The sequence below is a fragment of the Sturnus vulgaris genome, chromosome 2 (genome assembly GCF_052056855.1).
Source record: "Sturnus vulgaris isolate bStuVul1 chromosome 2, bStuVul1.hap1, whole genome shotgun sequence".
NCBI classification, from domain to species: Eukaryota; Metazoa; Chordata; class Aves; order Passeriformes; family Sturnidae; genus Sturnus; species Sturnus vulgaris.
The window spans coordinates 88,698,971-88,724,489 of record NC_142244.1 but is presented as its reverse complement, the minus strand read 5'-3'; the positions used below and the strand labels follow the sequence as shown (position 1 = coordinate 88,724,489).

Below are 25,519 nucleotides of genomic sequence, written 5' to 3'. Positions count from 1 at the left end.
CACTTTTTTGTGTTCTTGAGTATTTATAGAAATGATAGGGAAAAAAGGGAGTTTGAAGAGACCTGATAGTGTTGTGTAGTCCAGACCTTTGCTCAAAGCAGGGGAGGCTAATAAGGCTAATAAAGTTATTAGCTTTAGCTAATAACACTCAGACCGGATAAAGCTCAGCACTTTATCCAGTCTGGCATTGGGAATCTCCAAGAACGAAGACTGCAAACTTCCCTGAGCAACATGTCCACTGCCTTTTCCTCATGGTGAAAAAGATTTAAAGTCCTATGCTCTTCATCTTCTAGGCTTGTGCTTAGACTTATAATTCTGTGTTGGGGTTTCTAAGTACATTTTTAAAGACTTCTTTCAGCATTAGGGCAGGAATCTACCATCTCACCTAAATTAAGTGACCTACAGTGAAAACAAACCACTTGAAGTTAAATGAGACAAATTGCTTGTGAGTCAGCTTGTTCTTTTCAGTTACACAGTACGGATTGTATTAACCCTTAATGATTTGCCTTCAGTATTTGGAAACTAGTAATTATCTAAAAGTTTGTTTTTCCCCTTCAGCCTAAGGAAGCAGAAGCTTTCCTTCTGAGCCTCTCAGAAGAAATCCAGCGTAGACTTGAAGCTGCTGGTATGAAGGGTAAACGATTGACCCTTAAAATTATGGTCAGAAAGGCTGGAGCACCAGTAGAGCCTGCAAAATACGGAGGCCATGGAATCTGTGATAATATTGCCAGGTAAGTACTATGCATGAACACACTTCTGCAGAATCTAAAATTTATAGGAAGACAAGACAGAAATTTCAAAGTGCTCGTTACCTCTTTGTCTATGTATAAAACTTGCACCAAAATAAGTAGAATATTACTGTCAAAACTCCTCTGTGTTTGGGTTTAACATTGGTGATTTTCCAGTTATCAGTAAATACTTACATGCTTATATATTGTTGGTGTACCTTTCTCCAGCTTGCTCAGTATTGGAGGTGAGGGTTTTCTTTTTTCTTTGAAGAAGACATATTTATATCCTGCACTGTGATACACATGCAGCAGCAATGATTTCTTTCAGCAACCAGCCAAGTTGAAAGGTTTTGGTGCTGCTTAGTGTTCTCTCTCCCTGAGCTGTGTGATGTTGGGTGCTTTCCTTTTTCTTGAGAGGCTTTCTGCTGTTCCTTGATAGATCTCATAATGATTGTGACAGTTGGAGCCAGTTCTCAGAGAAAATTGTGCTTTGTCAAGAAAGGTGCCTAATAGTACCATAGTCTTCCAGGTCTGGAGTGCAGGGGAGCTATGGCAATATTTGCAGAATAATGACTTGCTGCAGTGACTGGGAGGCCACTTCAAATTCTGAGGATGAAGCTGACCTCAGACACCTTGGACTGGAGTCATTCGTCTTAGTACAGACAAATTTGTTAGTGTTGAATCTTGTTTTTCCTGTTGTTTTATCAGTAAATTTGCAGAGAATTTTTTTGGTCCAAGAAGAGACAGGGAAGTTCTGAAGGGGAGCTTAGAAAGTTTAATCTCAAAATCATAAGGTCAAAGACTGTGCCCCATGTTTCAGCTGTTCAAGAATGCAATCTGTTCACATCTCTTGACCTTCATAGCTACATTTTTTCATGTGGATATAAGTTATTCATCAGAAGTGCCATTGTTTTCTTGTGTAGCCTTATCAGTGTAATAAAGTTTCATTCTACCTGGGTTCGCCATAGAAGATCTCATCCAGATGCTCCCTGTAGAGGCTGCCCATCCTGAAGAATTGGGATAACCCAATTACTTTACCTGGGTAGTCAGTTGATAGGTCACTGTCAAAGGAGTAGGACCTTCAGCTTCCACGAGCAGTGCTGTTATTCCTGTTCATTGTTCTTTGTTCCTTATTGATAAACTGGATGATGTTGACTAAATATTTTTTAATCTGAATTTTATTTATATATTTGCATTCTGAAAACTGATATAATCTAGGCATAGAGTATCACATGCTGTTTCATACAAGATTGTCACAGAACCTTCTACATAAACATACATTCTTCAGGAATACACTTCTTTATCAAAGCTTAGCAAAAGTAAAGCAAAGAAGCATACACTTCTCTGTTCTTCAGTACAGGATGATCCTGGCTTTTGAAAGATGATAGTTCTTTCTGCTTTTCCTCCCATCTCAGGTGTTTGTAACAGACTAATCTCTCCTGAACTGGAGAGTCATTTGGTGGGTGTTGCTGGTGGTGGAGGTGATGGAGTTCACACATCACAGAATATGCTGAGTTAGAAGGGACCCCCAGGGATCATCAAGTCCAGGTGCTGGCTCTGCGTGCAGCATCCACGTGCCCAGGAGTTCTTTCAGTGGGTTAGAGTAAAATAGTATGACTTGTATTCATAGAGCCTGTCATTCATGTGATCTTGTTACACAGAATTCAGCTGTGATAAAAACTGAAACAACAAAATTCATGTTTTGCTGTAAGAAGCTCATCACTTCTTAGAATTGGTATATATATCAAGAAGAAAATCCATCAGTCTGTACTTTTTTCTTCTGTCTGTCCTGAATTCTTTGAGCTGAACATTTATTCTTAGCAGCCTAAGAACATGTCTTTGAGTGTGTATTGAGATAGAGCTTTATTCCTTCTATATTTTAACTATTGTCAGAGTGCTTTTTCATGAACAGATCAGTGCTTTGGACCCCTTTTCTGTGGTCAGGCATGCTAATGTACACATGTCCTGAAATTTCCCTAATTCATGAAGTTTTCAGTAAAGTCAGGGGCACCCAAGAATGCAAAATTGTTCACACATCACTAAAGCAGTTCAGATGCCAGGATTTTGTTTAGTGGTGTCTCTGTTTCTGCTTCTGGCTTTCCAGTGACCTTGCAAACCCCAGTCAATCCAGGTTATACTGTAGGTGCTGTATTTCTGTCTTTGTTAGAGCATTTCTGTTCAGGCCAGTGGAAGGCCTTTTAGCAGTGAAAGGGTAAACTCCAAAAGTTGCATTCAAACAAATGAATTAGAATCTCAGTGTGGTGTTCCTTCAAGTGACCAGTTTCTCTTCAGTTTAAGATTTTTCTCTGTAGCTTTAGCTCATGACTCATTTCTTGCCCCCTTACCTCACAGGTGAATGGCTTGCTATGCTTTCTCATCCTACAGGTCAAATAATAACTGCAGTACTGCAAAGGACTCAGACTTGCAGACCTGCTTAAAATCAAATTTGCTTTTGAAATTAAATGGTCTTTTTACTGCATCTCTGAAACCCAGTCCTGATAGTTCAGCATAGACCTTTTTAAAATATTTTTCTGAAATGTTGTGTACCTTCAGGTTTGTGGTGATATTGATCCCCTTTTTTCTTAAAAATGCTAACATGCAAAGCTTAAGAAGATCTTCATATTGTTAGTCTGAGGGTTTTTTGTTCTCATATTGGCAGAATTAGACCTTCCCAGAGATCACGTGGCTGTGCATGGTGGTTTCTGACAGATTCAGAAGCAGAGTAACACCATCCAAGTGTTTAGTAAGTTGTCAGGATGGCAACCTGTCAAAACACCAAACTTCATTTTGTTGATAGAACCCACTCTATCAGAACTCAAACTGCATCAGTTATTTCAGTGAGAAGACTTCACATCACTCACATACATTTGATGAGCCACTTGAAATTTTGTCCTTACCAATGTCAAAGTTTAGGCCATTGGAGAATCCAGAGGTACCAAGCACTGCTGCCATACTCTCAAGTGGTAGTCTGTAAAACTCACAGCCAGGTTGTTTTATGAGACTTGTTGCAAAAAATTGCCCATAGCTTAAGATAATTTGAATTCCTTGTTGCTTGTCATCCACATGCACATGCCTATATCTGCTTCCCCTCTGAGTTCCTTTATAAACTCTTGCTGTAGACATTTGACAATTGACAACTGAAATAATAACGAACAAACTCTCTGTGAGCAAGCTTAGTGAAAAACAAAAATGCAGGAGTGTGTTTTTGTGCAAACTGTAAACTTCTTGTGAAAGTTTTTGTCTGGCTTCAATAGATCGCATATATATATATATATATATACTAAATTTGACCTTTTAATGTGTGGACTGCACACTGAGAATGTTCAGTTAGTAAGTATTCTGCTTCTCTAACTTCTTCTGTCGATCATGCTTAGTTTTAACTACCTTTAAAAAGAAACCACAGAATAAATAAAAAGTATTCTATATGTCAAGAAATTATGATCTGTCTTTCTTTCAGGTCCTCTCTGGAAGAAATACAGAATTTTTGTCTTTAGGATTTGTGAAACAGTTTCCTTTTTAATCATACTTGTTTGGTTTTTTGTAGGACTGTGACTCTAGACCATGCAACAGACAGTGCAAAAGTAATTGGGAAGGAAACTCTGAACATGTTTCACACAATGAAACTGAACATATCCGATATGCGAGGGGTGAGTTAATGGAAAAACTGAAATTCATTCTCTTTATCAACCTGTTTTGTTGTCTTTTGTGGATTTTCAGTTTCCTGTGGTAGATGATAACCAAACTTAAGCAAAAGTGTAGGTAATGCAAAGCTTATGAAAATTAGTGTATGCAATTATATTATGTTTTGTAACCTTTGAAAAAACATGGTTACAAAGCCATAAATGTAAAAAAATAAACTTTTTTGTGGTATAAAGCACAACTTAAAACAACCTGAGGTAACGAAGTAAGGCAGTATCTTCTACACAGTTCTATCAGCATGTGTAAATTTTATTTTGTCTTAGGATTTTCTGTAAACCTTTGCCATACATTAATTATTTAACTAATATAAACTAATAGATAACTGTTTGTAATACCAATCCAAGATAGAGATGAAAGGAGCTTTTGTTATAGACTGCAAGTCTTAGAGCAAGAAAAGTTACCAGCCCATGTTTTGGCCTTTGTTTGAAGGTGATTTTCTGGCTCTTTTGATTCATGATTTATTTTAAAGCTCCTGCTCATCTCAATGATTTTGTCATAGCAATGTGACCCCATGATGCTGCTATTTTGACATCAGCCATTTGTTAGAATAGAACACAGGGGTTTCTAAAACAAACCTGCATTAATTCATCATCTGGATATAGAAGTAGGATTTATCTCTATTGCAACTAAGAAGGTGTTAATAAACAACATCCTTACTATGTAGTTACAGAAGAAAACTGGTGGAAATATATGCAGTAGCTCCTTCATGCTTTCTGAGTCCCATAGACAACTTTTTCTAAGTGTCAGGTTTTTTTCTTTAAAATTATGGAGGATAGGCAATAAACTCATACAGTGCACCAGTGCATTCTTAATTAGACACACTTTTTGAACCCCTGCTGATTTGGTATTTAGAAGTTAAATGAAAAACTAGGGTGTCTTGAAAAATGAGGAACACCTTATCTAAAAAAAGACTGCTTCTACCAAAGTACTTTCATCCATTGAGACTTTGCAAAAACGGTGTTTGCAAGTGAAGCAGTAGTATTTTTCTCATTTGTAGACTGAAGTGATGGATTTAGTATAGATTGTCCTGGAGGAAAAGCGTTGCTGGGTAACCAGATTTAATACTAACCACATTCTTGCCAGTATTTCTGTATTTGTTAGTGTCCAAGAAATTCCATAAAAAACACGTTGATCATGATCCTATTGACAGCACTTTTTTATATCAGAGAAGTTAAGATGGTAGTACCTTTGTAATTTCTTAGTTGTTGGATTATAGTGGGTAATCCTCGGATTAGTTTGGGATATTTTAAGTGGCTGTTTGCATGTATTTCAATATATTTTCATTTGTTGTCCCCCCACCCACAGTAGGCAGCCAGTTCCAAAGAAGGCAATGTTATTATGATATAATTACAGTTTTTAAAATTTATTTTATTTATTTCAAACTTCATTAAAGGAATGCATTTATGTTTTGATTTAGGTTGGAATTCAAGTACAGCAGCTAGTTCCCATCAGTAAAACAACTTCAGCTCTCTCAACAGTACAATCTGGACATTTACCTGGTGGATCACATTCAGTTATTGATCTTTTTCATGTTCAGAAAGCAAAAAAGCACTCAGAAGAAGAGCATAATGAAGGTCAGTGAGCTTTGTACTTGGCATGTGTGATAATGATCAGTTCTGAAGGACCTTAATATAGATCACCTTTTGGAATACTTATTTAATATTATACCAGTATAAATTATACAACATAAAATTTCTGAGAGTGGAGTTTGCTGCTGCAAATGAAAATGCTATTAATAAAACTTTGTATAGGATTAGTCCATTTTTTTTTTTAGTTAATAGTAACGGGATACTTTGAAATAAGTGTTATGATTGTGCTATATATTGTGTAAACTCTTCAAATACTGCTAGAAATTACCTTTTGAATCTTCAGAGTATTTTTAACTATTAGTTGATCACTGTATTTTGTTTCCATTTGTATAGTATTTGTGGCTGCTATGGACCTTGAAATATCTTCTAATTCAAGAACTTGCACTTTCCTTCCATCTCGTGGTACCAATGTCACACCTGGTCTCAATTCTAATGCCAACAACACTGAGTCTGCTGTCAAGTGGAATGGTGTGCATTCTCCTATCAGTGTAAAGTCCAGGCTCAACTTAAGTATTGAGGTTCCATCTGCTTCCCAGGTAAACCTGATAGTATGAAACATCTGCAGCATATTTCAATAACTTGTCTTATTTGAATAGACCCAAAAGGAGCTCTTTTTAAATAAAAAGAGTTCTAGTAAAGTACAGTGCACAGTAAGTAACTGTTACTGATGCAAAAATATTTTGCCCTAATAAAATAAATAATGTAAGTTAGGATGCACACTTAACATTTATACAGGATACCACTAGTTAGATGAGTGGAGGACAATCTTTATTTAAGGACAATCTTTATTTATTTAAAATATTTATACGGGATTTGAAGACTTTTTTTAGGTGTGTTTTAACAAAGGGACAGCTTTCGTTATTTCCACCCCACATGCTGTTCAAGTAGACTCTGTTAGTACGGTCTGCTATGAAACAACTGCATAGAATTCTGCAGGTATTTTAGGTATAAGCAGATTTACTTGTTATTGTGTAGAGGTCTGTAATTTAAATGTCTGTAGTTTAAATCTGTAAAAGCATTTCTGATGTTTTTTAATAGCTTTCTCAAATATTTATCTATTTAAAGAAGCAAATTATGCTTTTGGCAGGAAACTCTTCCCTAAAATGCAATATCTAAGCCAGCTCATGATCTAAAAGTAACTTGACTGAACAACGTGAAGCTCTGTACACTCGGATGCTGCCATAGGAGTCATATGTATAAACAAGTGAAAAGTGCACTAGCTGTTCAGTAGAGTTCCTAAAACTTTGGTGGCCTTATGGCACAATATCTTTCTTTCTGCTTTTAACCGTATTATAGTATGAAATGTAATAAAAAATTCAGGGCTGAGAAGGAGTGGTGTGAGTTAGTGCCACACTGCTGTATACTGTACTAGGAAAGAAACAGCAAGATATTTTACACTCAGGATTTCCAGGAAATTATTATAGAGTTATATATGGAGCAAATTTGGAATGAGTGAACACCAACAGAACATGGAAGAGGAACTGAAGCTATTAACAATACAGGCAGCTTTCATCCAAACTTCTCTGTTGCCAAGCCAAGTAGATTTTCAGAGATATTTGTGGTTCTTCTCTGTAAATCCAGAATCTGGTAAAAGATAAACTATTCTAACACATCTATGAAGTCTTATTCAGCAGAACTTAGAGGCAAATGTTGGTATTTCTCTACATAGTGTTATTCAAATTTGTGAGAGAAACGATGCTGTGCAGCTGCTTGTCAGTTGTATTCGTTCACTTTCAGTCACTTTGTGCAGCTGTCGTACACAGCAACTTTTGGACACTGAGGGGTTATCTCAGTTGTTTCAGGTGAATAATTGATAGTAAGTAAAAGCTTATTTCATCATCCAACTCTGGCAAGTCTGACAGTATGCAAACACGTGTGATACCAGTAAAGTAAATCAGTAACATGCACCCTAGAACTGTGTAAAGAAAGAAATCAATTGCTTACAGCTTTATGCCAGACACAAATTTAATATTCATATCAATCTGTTGCTTGTGTAATTTGAACTCTGAATTCAGGTTTCTTTATCATTAGGTAGCTGTAGAGGAAACCTTATCTATGGTTTTTGGTAAGAAGACTGATCATTGTGAAAAGATAAAACTGAGCATTCATATTTACTGAGCTGCTTAGTCTTAAATGATACTTTACTGCTGCAGAGTGTAACTCTCAGGTTCCTAAGGATGTTTGCATACACAGGGTAATATGTAGCGGGTTTTGTAAAATTCAGGAACTGTGTAACTAAAATTTTGACTAAAATAACTCCATTACCTATTCCTAATCTAAAATCTAAAAGCTTTTGTATACTTGTAGCTAGATAAGTCTGTGCTGGAAGCTCTGCCACCTGATCTGCGAGAACAAGTAGAGCAAATATGCACCATTCAGCAAGGAGAGAGTTACGGAGAGAGCAAAAAAGAGCCAATAAATGGATGTAACACTGCACTTCTGTCACAACCAGTTGGAACAGTGCTTTTACAAATACCAGAGCTCCAAGAACCAAATACCAATATGGGAATCAATGTAATAGCCTTGCCGGCTTTCTCACAGGTAAGATGTTTGCATGGTATCAATAAACAATTACTTTTCATTTGTGGGAAGTTAGAAGCTCTTTATTGAGATAGCATTAACTAGAACTTGTGACTTCCCACAATCGTTCCTGGTCCTTTAAGAGTCTCTTTTTAAATGTTACATTATGTGTCAGAAACATAGTACGGTAATACTTATTGAAGATTATATCATCAGTCTGTCTATGTTTTTGTTGTTGTTTAGTGTAAAACCCCCTCATATATGGTCTGCTTTTCAATCCAGTCTGTAAATAGCCTTTTTTCTGCATTGCAGCTGAGTTACACTGAACCATAAGTCTGAAGCAGTCCTAAAATCTGCTTAGCTAAGTCACAGGAGACTCTGTTTAAGTGTGTATTCTGATGGGGTAAAGCCAACCTCTGCTGGCTTCTTCTGTAGATGTGGTTGTTTGTATCCCATTCCTGAGAGAAGGGCAGTCATGGCTAAAGGTTGTGCATGTCTCCATAGTTTTTAAATGGACTCATATATAGCATGTCCAGGATGAGAAAAGAACAAAGATGATTGTCAAAATAGGGACCTGAAAGGGCAGCAGGGAACAGTAAGGATGCTCCTGCTGTTATTCTGCTCTTCAGTCCAAGAAGGTGCTGGAAAAATGTAGTGTAAAAATTAAAAGAAAAAAAAAATTAAAAATCAAAGATTGGATTACCTAAAGACACACTATCTTGCATTGCATCATTTAAAATGGAGCATTTTTTTTATTTTTCTGTTTCATCGCACCTTTGCTGTTCTCAAATGAAGTAATACCACTTAATCACATTTATAGATTTGTTACAATTTCTAATGCATAATGTTTCTTAGCTGACAAAAAATCCAGAGAAAATAATGTAGAAATTCCACTAAATAGTTAATGCATAATTGTTATTTTAAAAGATGTGTAGTCTATTCTTTTACTAAAGTTTCCTCACCTTGATTCTAGTTCATTGGTTCAGAAACAGTTGTGCCAGTTTTTATTCTTGAACTGCAAAGTTAGGTTTCCCCAATGGATTAGTATTCAAATAATATCTGAGTTCTCTCTGCCCCAGCTGTTTTAAATTTTGTAGTTACATCTGTCCATAAGCAAGATGTGTGTTAAATTAGGCTGTGCTCTGAAGTACACCCCTCCACACTTGGCTTGCCACTCAGTGCTGTTTTTCAGGGTAAATGGTAACTGCATATGGCTTTCCATAAAAATTCCTGTCAGTTTGTTTATGCTTTATCTGTCTATTAATTAGGTAGTTGAGAATTGATTGTTATTTTTTTTAACAGCATTACTTTTTGAAGTTTTTTTAAAAGGATCTAGTTTGCAGTAGTTTTTTGCACTGGATTTTCTGTCCCTCTATCTACTAATTTTTGTGACCCACTTACTTGATCCAAAAATGCAACTTAGAGCAGCCTTTTTGTTTGAAGATGTAGTACAAAAAGAATTGAGTATTTCCTATTTATTTGTTGTGTATATCCATACTACGTATTTGAGAGTGCCTTATGCTCATAGTCCAAATTTTCTCCTGAAAGCCATTCATTATTAGCAAAAAGAGGACTAATATTTACAATTTTCATTTTCTGAGTTAGGTTCAAGTTTAATACCTCAAATAGTATGGTTGAAAAGCTTCCTGTAGGCTTGGGGGGTGGGGAGGAAAGCTAAACCCAGTTCATTAATACAGAAGGATTTTTTTTCCGTGTTAAAATCAAACATGAACTTAATTCAAAAACACCCTCTTTACTCTAAATATAGTTTGACACATTTTTTCTCTTAAAGTCTTTGTGGTTGTGTATATGCTATGACTACACAGAAACATTTAAATCTACCTCATGGCCCATGAACCAGTGAAATGAGTAGTAACAGGTTTCAGGTATAGAAATACTGCCAGCCACTCCAAAATGAGTACTTTATCTACATCAGATGTAAATTATGCCCTGCCATCTTTTATAGCTTAATAAGGTTTGTTTTTCAGGTCTTCATTCCTTTTGTCTCAGCTGAGTTTTTATGATCAGGTGCAAAGCTAATTGGCTGGTAGTGATTTATTCATTAGAAAACGTGGCAGATTTCCTTTGCTAGGTAAAATTCTCCTGTGAAGGGAATCTAGATAGGTTGCATTCCTTTTCTATCAGTTGCTGAAGTCTAAATCGTGAAATTTAGAGAAGCAGTATGTCTCTGTAGCCTGAATCCTGCAGAAGTGTAGGATGCAAAAGGTAAAGATTACAGATGCCTAGAAATTAATGACATTTGTAATAATGATGTTAATTAGTGGTGGCGAGTTTTCGTCTCTTCCTTACAGTGTCTTCACGTGGTATAGAATCCTCCTAAGGAAATTGATATAAGCACATCAGAAATACTGATAGCTGTATGCTGAGATCATCCATGACTTTATAAAACCAAGATTCTCCATAAGGTGTAAGCTTTCAGATACCTGTATCACAATGTTAGGATATTGTCAGTTATCTGAAACTCCAGTTATATGGGAGAATGCATGTGAATTCAACTGATGGCTCCTCTAGTTGAATTTTTCCATGTTACACTCTGAGAGAGTAGTGATGGGGGAATAACAAAAATGCACCCAGTTCACATACTGCATTATTTTACATGGATTAAGTGGTGTATACAAAAAACAGTGTCAGCTCAGAGCATTCCAAATCCTTGACTCTCGAATGCTTTTCCAGAGATCACTTACCTTTTTTAAAAAGTTTCATTAAGTAAAATTTGTATTTAAAAAGATAACTTACACACGTGATGTAATTGGCTGCATTCCACTCTAGTGCTTTGTTCTGCACATTGTATATGGTATTAGGGTCAGAGCTGTTCCTGTTTCCTCCTTTAATTAGTGCATATTCTGTGTGGTGAAAAATTTGTGTTGACTCATGGAGTTCTGAAAAAGGAACAAACTTGTGCTAAATTGATGAATTTTAACCTGTAAGAGCATGTTATAATGGGAAACTCCAAATACAAGATGTCTGTCACTGATATGCCACTTCAGATATGCAATGAGAAATATATTTGATAAGACAAGAAATTTTATTTTTGTCCTATGAGTATGTCTGCCAATTGCCATCAAATTATTTCCTGTCTAGAATCCAAGTTCCTGGAACAGTTGCAAGGGACTGTGCTTTTATCAGTCAAGCAAGGGGTGGACAACTCTGGGAGAAAGAGAATTAAACCCTTTTGTGCTACTTCAAAATATGACATAGCTGGACTTGGCTTTTCCTGTCCTTAGAGAACTGAGACCATTTCCAAGAAAAGTCTGAGTTATATAGCAACTTGCAGGAAATAGAAGTATCAAAAGAAAAGGAGGAACAAAAGTCTGGTGGTCACAATGTCTGCCTTTTGAAATTTGAAGGGAGTACTCTCTGGGTTAGGCTAAATCCTGCTCTTAATGCAGCAGTACTGGGTATCAGTAGGTGAGTAAAGATGGTTAGTGCATTATATGCTCATAATAGTAATTTTAATAAATAATTAGAGTAATATTAAATGTACATTTTGTTGGTTTTACAAACTAAAATATACAAAGAAAATGTACAATGTGTTTTATAGTGTTTCAGTTATATCTCCTTTATTTTTGCATGGCATACAATGTAAACACCTTTCTCATATGAGTGACTTAAAAGGAAGCAAATGGTGCTGGTCACTGCTACAATAATCAAATGTATCTTTTGTTACTGTTCAGGTGGACCCCGAGGTTTTTGCTGCACTACCTGCTGAGTTGCAAGCAGAGCTGAGAGATGCATATGATCAAAGGCAGAAGCAATTAGAGCAGCAGCCTGTTAACACTTTAGGTGAGAATATGTAGCTGTGCTGAAGTCTTCTGGTATAGGAGTTGTTTGCTCTCCAAACAGCTCTGCAACCCTAAGTAACAAACTTGAAAATACAACCAAAGCTTCTCTGAAGATGCTGTGTTCAATTGAATTTCTATATTTATTTTTGACAGACTGTTCTGTTACAACCAGCTGTGGTTTCAGTTTGCAGACAGGTGCCCAGCTTTACTCAAATGGGTAATTAATTCAGTTCATGGGGACTGTGGCACTAAACTTACCCACATCCATATGTTTGCCTAATGGAATCCAAACTTGATGTGTCTTGTGATTTAAAGTATTGCACCTTCTTAAGTTGGTTAAACTCTGTTCAGGGAGCATTCTCATGGTTCCCTGAAATCTATAGCACTTGGCAGGGCTTTGGGGCAGCTAGAGAAAGATACACTGCATCTCACTGTATGTCTGATAGTCAGCTGGGTTTACCCGGAGCTGATCATCCAGGTCTCCATTTTGTAATCAGTAGAAAGAAAATAAGACTAATTCCCTGTGAACATGCTTTGTCATAAAGATAGGTTATAAACGTTATTGGCTTGATTGCCAGTTAAACATGGCATTGTAATTACAATCACACCCTGATTTCATAGCCAGTGGACTAATGCAGATGTGTTAGAATGATGGAATGAGAGTGATTTCCTTCATAAACTGTGATAAAAGCATTGTGGGGGCCTTAACACTGCTGGCTTTGCTGATAGCACAGTGCTCTGACTGAGGTGAGGCAATTTGTCCAATAGATTCAGATTTCACCAGCTGCTTATATTCAAGTACTGAAATGCTCCCATTAAAAAACTTATGAATAGCTGAGTATCCTTTGCATACACTGGAAGTCTAACAGTGCTTTTCAAATACTTAAAAACTTGCCAGGATCTGGAATGGTGCCTTTGTTAAAGTTGCTTTATCTAGGCTGTGTTTTCCCAAATGATCATTAGATTTTTATGGGAGATACAGAGTCCCCCTTTTAGTGGAAAAGTATTAAATTTTAAATGTATCAACCACTGACTATTCCTATGTTTTTCAGTGTCAAAAAATCCTTGCCTACACCTGAAGCATACAACTATAAAAAATAAGAAGAAAATACGGAAAAAAAATACAGTCAGTCCTGTGAAAAAGATTCAGAGTCCTTTGAAAAACAAACTTATTGGTAGTCCTGCAAAAAACATGCCAGCTACATCTGGAAGCCCACAGAAGCTAATAGATGGCTTCTTGAAACAAGAAGGAACAGCTGCTCAGGTACTTTTAACACAAACAGCTTTGGTAAGGCTGGGTCTGCTTCTTTAGATTGGGTTCATGTTGCTATTTTTCTTTACTGGATTCTTCATTGACACTTAGCTCTGTATGTGTATGGTGTTCCCATATTTGTCAGACTGAGCATTATCCACTTCTATGTTTGGAACAGGCAGAAGCAGTTCCATCAACTTCGGATTCTTCAGGCCCATCAGCTCTGCAGATGGAGCAGCAGCCAGGCTTGTTCAGGCCACAAGCCCCAAACCTCGCTGGAGCTGTGGAATTCAACGATGTGAAGACGTTGTTAAAAGAGTGGATCACAACTATCTCAGGTGAAGGATGTCCCAGTGGGATTATCTTGCAATGCATCACAAAGAAAACTTTGAGTGGCTTTTTGTACTTCCTTTCTCCTTCGCTCTTCCTTTTGCTGCTTATTTTTCACAGTACTCTTGAAGTCTTCCTTGGCAGTCCTGGAAGAACTTGATTCTTTCTACTAGTTGCTGCTCTGTGGCTTTGCCAGCTCCTGTGTCTTGCTTAACATCATGAAAATTAACATGCTTCCTCTTCAAAGCATGTGTCTGGCCATTGTCCTATGTCTTGATGTTATTTGTGTCTGAGGTTTACTCTATTATTCAAACATATTGTAACCACTGAGATGAAAGTTCTTGAAAAAGAATTCATTTTCTTCTATTAAGATCTCAGAGGCAAGGGACTGCAGGGCTTGGGTTTTTGTCAAAATAAACGCTGGAAAGAACTGTAGATAAAAAAAAAACTGTGCAGTTGTGATACTCTTGCTAAATTGTGATTTGAATTAGGTCAAACATAGCAACTTCTTAAAACCTTGGGAAATTTGACCTTCCTACATTATTATTTTCCTAAGAGTTTCAGAACAGCCATTGCATTCTAATCCCAGTCTCTTTTTCCCTTTGGTTACTGCTAGCTTTGCTGTCAGTTGTTGTTACTGAAAAAAAAGAAAGAGGTCTACAAGACAGTTATTTCAGGACCCTGCAGTCCTGTTACATGCACAGCTTCTGATGTCAGAAAGATGTGTGAGAATACAGAAATTGTCAGGTTGGCCCCTGATATGCTGACACTGCAGAATTTCTTTCTCTTGTTATTCCCATTATTCTGTGATTATAAGTTACTTAGAGAAAATATCTCATTTTTAATTTTTTTTTTAATTTATTACAGATCCTATGGAAGAAGACATTCTACAGGTTGTGAAATATTGTACTGATCTCATAGAAGAAAAAGACTTGGAAAAGTTAGATCTGGTTGTTAAGTACATGAAAAGGTAACTTAATTGCTAGTGTTTTTGAACTTTAGACTATTTTTGTTAGAATTCATACACTAGATGCTGCATAGTGAGCCCATTAACCCATTAGACATTCCACTGATGAGTGTTTTTAAACTTAAAAACTGGTTTTAAGGGAAGGAGTTGGAGGTAAAATAGGTAATTTGTGAAAAATTAAGAGTAATATTTATTAGTATTTCATAGAATCACAGAATGGTTTGGGTTGAAAGGGACCCTAAAGATCACCCAGGTCCAACCTCCCTGCCATGGGCAGGGACTCCTTCCACTAGAGCAGGTTGCTCAGAGCTCTATCCAGCCTGGCCTTGAACACTTCAGGGATGGGGAATCCAGAGCTTCTCTGGACAACAATTTCTAGACAAAGATTATAGTTTTCATCAGCATTGTCCCTTTTCTTCATCCTCTTTTTGTTCATTTATTCATGGCATCTTAGACCTGATTTCATTGTCTTACTGTATCCAGATTCTGTCTCACCCCCAGCCCTTAAACCCATTCCTGTTACTTTGTTACTGTGCTCCTATTCCTGTGAGTTTGAGGTTTTAATCCATTTATTGACTTGTTTACTAACTAAAGCGTAACCGTGGACCTCAGCTTTCTTGTTTTAGATCTGCAAAATACGTTTCACAAAATGAATCAACACCAAAAATACTACAGAAGTGTAGAAAGTTCACTTGGCTTTTGTATTATGGGATATCTTTGGCCTTAGAAAATGCAAAATACCCAATGCAATGAACTGTTTCATGAAATCTATATAGTAAATTCTTTATAAAACTAACTCTTCAGAATGTCCCATTCCTGGTCCCTGTGTGTGGGATCTGCACTGATGGCAGTGTGTCTCTCCAGAGGGTTCACACTTACCTGTGTGAGACTGATGTTACACCCTCTGAAGCTCTGAGTGTAGGAACCCCTGCTCTCCTGCAATGCAGGGGTCTAGAAGGGAGGCTGAGAGTGCAGAGCTGCTTTGTTTTCCTTGGGCAGTTCCTTCATTCGCTTCTTGTAGCTGCTGATCATAAGAGTAACTCACATCATAGGGGAGCTCATAATTCTCTGTGGATTTTGGTTTGAGCAATAAATATTTTTAAAAATGAAGATGTAAAAAATAAGAGAGTGCTCCAAACCCTGTTATTTAAATGTGTGGATTGCATTTGGCATTTGTTTGAAATAGAGAAATAGCATCTCTATCTTGGGATGAGGAAGTAAAGATCAGGCTTCAGAAGCTTGCCATTGGCAGAATGTCACCCACCACTGAATTCACAGGCTCACACCACTGCCAGATGCCAGCATTCACAAGCTGCTGTGACACTTTTCACACCAGGAATTTGTGCCATTAAGTAAGGCTTGGTGTGCTTATGTAGAGAGGGAGGGCTTTACCAGGACTGAATCAAAATTCCATTCATGGGGAACTGCTGGAATCTTGTTTTCCAGTGTGAAGACCAAAAGTGATTGTAAAAAGGACTGGTTCTGTAATTGTAATTTTCAGCCTCTTCTTCCTTTTCCCCTTCAGGTTAATGCAGTCATCTGTGGAATCAGTTTGGAATATGGCATTTGACTTCATTCTTGACAATGTTCAGGTAGTTTTACAACAAACTTATGGAAGCACATTAAAAGTTATCTGAACTTGTAGTAAAGAGCTTGATGAAAGCCTGGAGCTTTCTGCTAGCTGTGCCATAAGTGCTTGTGAGGTATTTGCAAAGTGCATGATAGTAATGCCCTGAGTTTTTATAATTTCAAATTTCTTTTTAAACAACAAAGTGTTTTGTACATTTCTTTTCAGAAAGTGCCAAATTTGTCAGTATTGCATGTAAATAATTGTGTTAAAATTCTTTTATTGTAGTATAGAATCTATTTACAAAATGTTTGTTTATAAAGTTTTATGGATTTTTACAGTGAAGTGTTTACAGTTGTTTAATAAAGAACTGTATGTATATTTTTGTACTGATTCTATTTTGTGATGCTTTAGTTTGAATATAGTGAACCCCTTTTACTAAAGCTGCAGCTTTGATTCCTTTCACTAAGTTTTACACAGTGGCACTTCCTCAACTCATGGAGGAGGCTGCTGTACAGGCACCTGGCCTTTTTTTTTTCTTTTCCACTAACTTTATAACAGATTTTAAGCTGAGGGAAGAATATTAGTTCATTTTCAGTTTCGTCCTTCAAAGATTCAAGCCAGGGTGGCCCAGCTGAAAGATTCAAGCCAGGGTGGCCCAGCTGAAGTACACAGGACGGCAGCTGAAACCTGGGTGCTGCCTGACCTTGGCATCTCATCACCTCTTACTGCTTCTGGAGGAAGGCAAGTCACCCCAAAGTAGCACTGTAAAGAAGGGGGGAGTAGCCACCACGGAGCGTCGGTCAAGCCTGCATCCATCTCTGCATTGCTTCTACTGCTGATGGAGCCACGTGTAAAACACCACTGTTCTGCCCAGCATTTCCTTCGTGCAGCCTAACAAAATAGGTTGTAGGGAGTAGCAGAGACAAAATAAACCATCCCACTGCTGTGTCCCTGCTTGGGGGGTGTGCTTGCATCCCTGCACTTCATGTGTCAGGTAAGTTTGCTTTTTGCAGGTGTGCAGCAGCCTCGCACAGTTGTTCAAAATATTGGGCCAAGTACAAGAATGGAGAACACTCGACAAAAACCAAGTTGGTAAGAAAAATCTTTTCTGAAGAAATGATGGGGGGAGGTGAGAATTATCCCACATTAATGGTGGGCTTAGAACTGAGAGCAGGAATGCAAGCTGGAGCTAACCCTGGAGCAGTATTTGCACCACTAGCTTAAACAGAAGCACCTTGCCTAGCACAGGGCAGGAGCTGCTGCATGAGAGCAGCTAGCAGTACAGCTGGGGCAGAGAACACTGCTTACAGCAGTGGCAGCAGGGTTTTAGCTTCAGACTGTGACCTTGACTTTCTCATACCAGACACTGGGAGAGGTACCAACCTCTACAGCCAGGCGACAGATGAGGGAAGGGCAGGAAATGTCACTTCCCTTGACTTCAGTAAGGCTTATTATTAAATCTCCTGTCATCCTTGAGGACAAGCTAATAAAGTTTATTGAAACCTGGGCAGGCAGGCTCTGAGTGTGGTGGTCAGTGGTATAAAGTCCTGTTAGGGGCCAGGCCCAAGTGGCCCCTAGAACCAGTACCAGGTCCAGTGCTATACATCACCTTTGTAAAGGATATGGGTGACAGGGTGGTGCAGTGTGAGCACGTTTGTGATGACAGAGGCTGAGGGGTGCTGCTCCCAGCGATCCAGCAGGTTCTGGGAACCTCGTGAAGTTCAGCACAGAGTTGCCAGGTTCTGCTCCCAGGGAGGGACCAGCTCTCAGTAAGGCCTGGGGGCTGCTTGGCACAGCACAGGCAGCTGCCAACCTGCACAAGGAAGATTCCCCAGGATCAAGGCAGGAGCTTGTTCCCCCTGCTTAGCACTGGTGAGAGGCACCTGCAGTGCTGGGCCCCTCAGTAGAAGAGAGACAGAGCGACTCTCAAACACAGCCCCAGTGCTGCCCAAAGAGAGTAATGGCGCTTCTCCCACAGCACAAGGCGGGCTGAGACAACGGGGACTGTGACAAGGCTGAGGGTGTCTGATCCATGTGAATAAACACCTGATGGGGCTCCTGCACTTACATCCAGTCATTGATTGGTGTCTAGAGAGAGATGGACATGGTCTGAATCAAGATATCTTAAGATGCCATTAGTTTATTTTGGAGCCCCTTCAGTTCCCACTTTTGAAGCTGCCTTTTCTCTTCACCTTGGTTTAGAAAAACCAGCACATCAACTGCTCACATCAAGGCGGGTATTGCTGAAACTCAAGCAGGTATTTTACCAGTCAGGTTTCAGGTACAGCCCTGGTTTTGGAACTGGTGCTCAGACAGGGGTAAAATCGGCATCTTTAAAAGGACTCAGCGTTCATTAACGATCAAGCTATTTTAAGTTCCACAACGAGCCTGCCTGGTTCCTGGAGTTTTCACCTATGGGAAGAACACCCTTAAACATTTGAGGAAACAAGAATACGTTGACCACACTCTCTGACATCTGTGTTCTTAAGAACTTTTTATTAGTGTAGTTTTCATGATTGCATAGTTTGCAAAAGAAAATTGTAACAATTAAATGCAGTCTTCTCCCTCTGATCATTCAGCCACGGATGGGAAGTTGCACCACACACCAACCATAGTGAAAAGGTCCTTTTCAATGGCAAGTTTAACAAAAAAATCCAGAAAGTTAAATTCCATTTGCAAAGGAAAGTGTTCCTTTGTAATGGAGTCCACATAGTCTCAATCAGAACATTCAGATTTTTCCAACAAAAAAAGTAATCCAAGTGACAGAAGAAATCTGATCAAATTGCATGTTGCATGTTAAACTCTTGCAAGTATCTTAAATGCTAAAAATCTCAGCTGCATAAATGATCTTTGATTTTGTTTCAGCTTGTGCTTTAGAAGAGTTTATTTTGCTCCCGTCAGCATGAGCTGTGAGTTACCCAGAGCCAGCATCAGTAAGAACACATCAAACTGTTATCCCAGGGAGGGAAGCAGAGGGGAATGGGGGGTAGGAAAATGCTGGGATAACAGACTGACTCCTGCTCATCACAAACATCCACGCTGGAGCTGGTTCAGTCCCACGCTGTCAGATGACTCCACAGCTGTGATGCAGCATCCAGTCACAGCTCCGGGCCGGCTGTGCAGGTGCTCACAGCCCTGAGCAGCAGCTGGAGAAGAGATGCCAGCTCTGACCTCCTCCGGGAGTTGTGCCGGGCTAAACACCTGACCTGCCCCTCCCGTGCCTCGGGAACGCTGACATCACCACCTTGAGCACACTGGCAGTGCATTCAGAGGAGGAAACGCCTTTGAGGCAACAGCCTCCACCCTTTTGCCAAGCAGAGGGAGGCAAGAGGGCCCCTGCCTGGCCTTTCCATGAAGCAAAACTTTAATTACTGAAGCAAACTGTTAAACAAATGGTCTACTATGTCCATCTCCTTTATTTGTGGCTCTGCATTATGATTACAGGTTGACTTCCATGAACTGTACAAGCAGTAGAAGGTGGGCAGCTATGCTTTACAACATTGTTTCACACAAAGCAAATACAGAGATCTCCAATTGCCTAATTTTCTATTAAAAAAAAAAATCTATAGGCACAAAGCAGAAGAATGTTGGAAAAGAAAGTCAAGGAAAGAGGTATGCATAAATAAAGAAGTATTTCTTACATCAAAAATGTCCCAAGAATCAAAGGCTGCAGAAGCTTGTTTAATCAAATACTGCAGTACTGCTCTCGTCAGTATAAAAGTGAAAGAGCTTTAGTTCTGTAATAAAAATTCAATTTATTTTATTTTGGAGAGAAGAGGGGAAAAGGGTGGAAGGAAGGTGTAAGAGAAGGAAGGGCAAACTTTAAAACAGCAGCCAGTATTAGGAGGGGTAGTAGGAGAAGTGAACAGGCACATTGGAACCATGGGAACATGTAAATTGACCACTGTCAAACCAGTGTAAATTTCTTGGTTTCTCATGGAAAACATTTTATCCACATATTTTCCTCCCAAACATATATCCAACACTGTCTTCAATATAGGACTTTGTTGGTAACTTTTTTAGAACAGGAAGAGTGCATTTATTCCTGCTTGCCCATTGCTGTAAAAGTTATCTAGATGATTTCAAACACTTTCTTCAGTTCTACTATAAGCTGCCAGTCAGACTTCTGCATCTCATCCCTGAACCAGTCCTTCAGAGCATCGATGGACTGACGGCTGATCTGTAACACACGAGGCAAACCCGTCAGAAACACACAGGAATTAAAGGCACTTTCAGCACATAGGAAACAGTTACTCTGAAGAAAGGGCAGTCTGCACACCAGGTAAACTCATTCTAAGCCCCACTTTACTACTGATCAGCTGAATGACCATCCTATTTGTTGCCCTTCATTTCTCCTCACACCATGTCCCTTATCTGGTCTAGAGGGGCTGCAGTTGGACAGACCATCCCACAGCTTATTGCAGTGAAGCACGAACTGGAGACATCTACTTCCACCAGGGCCTACAGGACCAGCAACCCCACCCTGTCCCTATCCCAGGCTCTACTCGCCCTTCATTTGTGGGTACACTCCCCTGGCACGTGTGTAGCAGGAGGTATCCTATGACATGGATGCTGACTAAAGCAGTTGGGAAGGTGGAGAGCTGTGGTTTCATTTCCAACAGCAGAAGATGGAGTAAAGGGATCATCTCCTCATTCAAGCCCGGTGTCCCACAGTCAGAGCAACTGGAGGATTGCTATTTATTGTGCTATTTATTGTGGGGGACTGCTGAGCTCTGTGTACAAACAGTTGGCAAATAGTGAGTGTGGCTTTTTGCCCTCTCAGGTGCTCTGAGCTGCAACAGCCACAGCACCTCCTTCCTTTGGGCCTCTGCAGGGCACCACTACAGACCTCAAACCACAGCTCCAGAAACCTCAGCTGCACGATGACACACAGGCACCCTCCCTAGTGAATGTCAGACTGTGACAGAAGGCTTTGCCCCTGTTTTTGATGTTTCATGCTACACTTCCATTTCAGGAAAGCTGCCACTCTGTCCTAAGCCCTCTCCAAAAACGCATATTCTTACCTTGCTGACAAGGATATCTGTTGCTTCAAAATGTCGTCCATACATTTTAGGTGATTCCCCAGGAATAGGTTCTATTTTAACACATACTTCTTGGCCTTTCTTTGCAACATCCACTGGTTTGTGGTTTATTTCAATACTTGTAACTATTCCAATTTCAACAAACTGTAATACAATGAAGCTGCTGTAACACATCCACCAAACCTTTGTGCACACACCCTTAACTCCTGTTTGTAGGCACCAGCGGAGCTGCCGCCTCAGCACAGGCAAGCAAAAGGTACAGCACAGCAAGTGCTCCATCCTGAAAAGGGCAGGGACACCAACCTCCCACAGCTCATCTGGGATATCAACTGGCTGTCCCCTAAAATCTCAAGAGTTGGTTCTCCCCCTTTTTAGCTACCAGGTATGATAATTTTGCCCATTATCAATACCACAGCACAGAACTGGCAGGTGCCTTTCAGCCACAGTTCCTGTGCTCTGCTCAATGGCTCAACTCTTCTGGCAGAGAGCAGTGAGGTATTGGAGCACCAGAAGAAAGACTTGATCTGCAAGTCTGACCCTCATCTCCTACCAGCAATCTGTGCACTGAGGAAAGACATGCAAGCACTCCATGATGCATCATCCCAGGAACTACCAGCTGGATAAAACATGCAGTGGGAAGAGGCCCTTACTTACATTTTTGCTAGGTACACACATAGGAGTCCCCTGCTTCACCTGGCCAGCCTCTACCACGACACCCATCACTATTGGGTCACGAGAGTTGAAAATGAACTGAGGGAGTATTTTCAACTTGCATGGAAATACTGCTATATGCCTGGAAGGAGACAAGAAAAGGCACGTTGAAAGATACACTGGAACAGTGGATGGAACATTAACAGTTCTGCTTTCTCCCACACTTCTTGGGCATTCATTCTAGGAGCGTTACTTGCAGTAAAATCAAGCAGAAAAAAAACTCTCTTCCAATCTTGCTAATTCTAGTCCATACTTATCTTCAAGAAATAGAAGGAGCAATAATCATGCATGCACGGCATGGATTTTAATTTGACAGGCTTGACCACTCAACTTAGACCAAGACCAAAGGAGTAGTAATTTTACAGTGCAATTACAGCCTCACAAGAACATGAGAATAAAAATATTGCTGCCTGAACTCCAGAATTTCAAGTTATTTTTTTCTGCCAAGTGAAGAAATATATTTAAAAGCTAAACTAAACAAACTCAAGTTGCAAACAATATGAAATCAAATACATTTTCAATTATTTTGACTGTCCTTATTCTACTGAAGACACCCAATGACACATTATTCCAAAAAATAATTTTAGGTCCCTGTAAATCTTTAAATGATTACGTATTCGTGTCAGTGCAGTCAGAATTAAGCCCTCTATACTGGAATCACATCAATATGAAACAACAGAATCCAAATCCTTTTAGTTTTGCTTTTTTAACTCCGCAAGACTAACCCATCTGTCCCAATCTAGGAAGAGAGACCAAGTATAGAAAGCAAACCTTAATAAAAACACTCAATATTACACAACAGTTCTAGCTGAATCTTGCATCTGCTGCACAGCTTACACAGCTCTCACCCTCCTAGGCCTAATCCAGATCTAAACAATTAGACTGGAGCACTGAATTCTTGAAAACTATCAATTTATTGTCCTACCATCTTCCTCTTCTCTCCCTTCCCATCAGAGCTACACACTAAATAATAAGGCAACAAGCAGTTACATACAGTTTCATTTATACTAAAATGAGAGACACTTATTTGGGAAGCATCCAGAATATGATTGTTCATACTTACTTGAATTCCTCTTGTTTCTGTTTTTTGTAGTCTTGTCTATATTTTGTGAAGGCATCAAATAAGTGATAAATTATTTCAGCACTAAAAATCCGAACTCCTAAGCTATCAGCCATCTCCTGTGCGTCACGTTCAATCCTCACGTCGAATGCCAGAATGACAGCGTACCTGCAGGGAACAGCGAGCACAACAGTTCACACCAGGAACCCACAGCTACTGCCTGCAGCACCACTGCACACTTATCAACACAGCACAGCAAAGCTACTTACTGTGGGTCATGCTCCAACATGACTGATGCCTTCATAACATCTTTTTTATGGACAGGACCTATATTAATTCCTGAATACTGTTGAAGAAAGCCACAAAAATCAAGTCACTAATCTTTCAGAGTCAAAAGGAAACATTTACTGACTAAACACAGAATCAATGGCATCAGATAAAGCACAGTAGTACTTACTGGCACTTCTGATGTTTTAAGAAATTCAAGTAATGCCTCTAAAGAGCCTAAAGTAGAAGCCTGGACATAAACACCTTTCTCTTCTAATTTGATTGCATTCAGTGTTTGCTTCAGTTCATGTATTAGTTCATCCTTCAGGGGAAAAAAAAAGGGAGAGAAAAAAAAGCAAGTTTTAGTTCTCTTGCTATTTTTGCCTCAGGGTACAAAATCTTCCTGTTCATGAGCTGCTGAAAACCTGTGACAGTCATGGTGATAGGTCCCAAGTGACAGCTGCAGTGTAAATCATACACGGCCTGTGAGACACTGACTGTTTCTAGCATTAGAAAAGCCTGAGCTAAACTAGACCTGAGGATTTTGCAGAAAGATGATCATATAAAACTGAGCAGATGCCCACCTTCAGAGCTGGTAACATTTCTCTGCAGACTACACAGCACTTTCCCCAGCACTGCAAGTTTCTGCTGGCAAGGCTGAGCAAACACATGGCCCACATTGTGTGGCAATGCCTTTGGCTGCCTGAGGATAATGACAAAAGCTGACACCTAAAACCACGAGCTGGAAAGGATCCTGAACACTCTTCAGGCCTGGGTACAAAACAGGATGCAAAAGCAGCAAAGCCAATTTGTTGGTTTTAGAGAAGTCATTTTTTTTCAGAGCCTATGCCTTCTAACCTCAAACACTTAAGTCTCTTCCTCTAGCAGATGAATGGGTTTTGCCATTGACTTTTAGCCATTGTGTATCTACTACCAGTAGTACACTTTAAGTAAATACTTGTATGGACCCAGCAACAAGCTTTGTGTTTGGACATCCCAAAAGTTTAACCATACCTTCAAAGGCACAAATAAATTGAAGACTAAAGGAAGACCATGATTAAAAGTAAATTAGCAATGTATGAGTTTCCTTTCTAAACTAACTTCATGCCTTTGGAGAACATGGAGCAGTTTTGGGTTCAGGATAGCTAAATCCTTTCCTCTGCCATTTTTAACGTGTAAGTCACCAAAGAAATTTATTGCAAGAGCCTTAAATTAGCTTTGCAATTTAGGCGAGTTTGCAGAACTCCACTAGTAGATATGTATTTAATATAATTTGATTAGAATTTATCCATAAATTACTACAAATATGAAATCAATAATTAACAAGAGTCAAATTATGCCACAACACTTGTTTTCAAACCTTATTCTAGCAGCAAAGACACCCCAGCAAAATATCAGGGGAAAAACCAATGGTCAAGATACTAAAAATATCACACCACCAAAGCTTCACATGGGCACAAGGCTAAAATACATTACTGGAACAGTTTTTAAAACAACCAAAAAACCCAGTTATTTGCAAACTGAGCTCTCAACATTTGACTTTCATCATCAGAGAGCTCAAGTTACCCTCAGTATGTTGTACTTCATCAGCCACCTCACCTTGAGGACTGGGACTTCATCCTCTTTATGAGCCACGAGCAATGGCAAACCAGCCAATGTTTTTTCCAAATCTTTCCCAAGAATCTTCACGCCTTGAGCAGCAACAACCTCTTTGTGCTTTTCATACTGGTTCTGAAAAAGAGAATATACACCCTAGCAAAGAGTTCTGTGCTGGTGCACAGCAACACAACACAGTGCTAAGCGGCTGAAGAACACAGCATGGAGCAGTGAAATGCAGCAGCTCCCAGCTTTCATCAGTGATTGTCTCTGTTTGCATTTGCACCTTTCAGTCCTACTGGTCCTCTCCCTTCAGATACCCCCTGCACCCTTACCAAGTCGGCAGGGCATGGGGAAATGTTCTAAAAGCAGAGAAGGGGGACAA

General features: G+C 39.3%; 2 protein-coding genes across 7 annotated transcripts in view; one reads left to right on the top strand and one right to left on the bottom strand.

The window, feature by feature from the left end:
- REV1 (REV1 DNA directed polymerase) overlaps positions 1-16,834 on the top strand; it is a 55,638-nt gene extending 38,804 nt beyond the window's left edge. For all 4 annotated transcript variants that reach the window (XM_014892905.2, XM_014892897.2, XM_088160022.1 and 1 more), the window contains 10 exons: positions 559-731; positions 4,273-4,375; positions 5,845-6,001; positions 6,350-6,552; positions 8,324-8,557; positions 12,232-12,340; positions 13,392-13,603; positions 13,770-13,929; positions 14,789-14,891; positions 16,414-16,834. In XM_014892905.2, coding sequence (XP_014748391.1) covers positions 559-731; positions 4,273-4,375; positions 5,845-6,001; positions 6,350-6,552; positions 8,324-8,557; positions 12,232-12,340; positions 13,392-13,603; positions 13,770-13,929; positions 14,789-14,891; positions 16,414-16,525 — 1,566 coding nt within the window. In that variant the 3' untranslated portion in view covers positions 16,526-16,834. The remainder of the gene's footprint in view (positions 1-558; positions 732-4,272; positions 4,376-5,844; positions 6,002-6,349; positions 6,553-8,323; positions 8,558-12,231; positions 12,341-13,391; positions 13,604-13,769; positions 13,930-14,788; positions 14,892-16,413) is intronic.
- A 3,022-nt stretch (positions 16,835-19,856) lies between these two features.
- Positions 19,857-25,519, bottom strand: part of EIF5B (eukaryotic translation initiation factor 5B) — a 35,647-nt gene continuing 29,984 nt past the window's right edge. For all 3 annotated transcript variants that reach the window (XM_088160024.1, XM_088160025.1, XM_014892917.2), the window contains 7 exons: positions 25,138-25,269; positions 23,729-23,860; positions 23,541-23,617; positions 23,275-23,439; positions 22,155-22,293; positions 21,483-21,644; positions 19,857-20,638 (listed from right to left, as the gene is read on the bottom strand). In XM_088160024.1, coding sequence (XP_088016150.1) covers positions 20,531-20,638; positions 21,483-21,644; positions 22,155-22,293; positions 23,275-23,439; positions 23,541-23,617; positions 23,729-23,860; positions 25,138-25,269 — 915 coding nt within the window. In that variant the 3' untranslated portion in view covers positions 19,857-20,530. The remainder of the gene's footprint in view (positions 20,639-21,482; positions 21,645-22,154; positions 22,294-23,274; positions 23,440-23,540; positions 23,618-23,728; positions 23,861-25,137; positions 25,270-25,519) is intronic.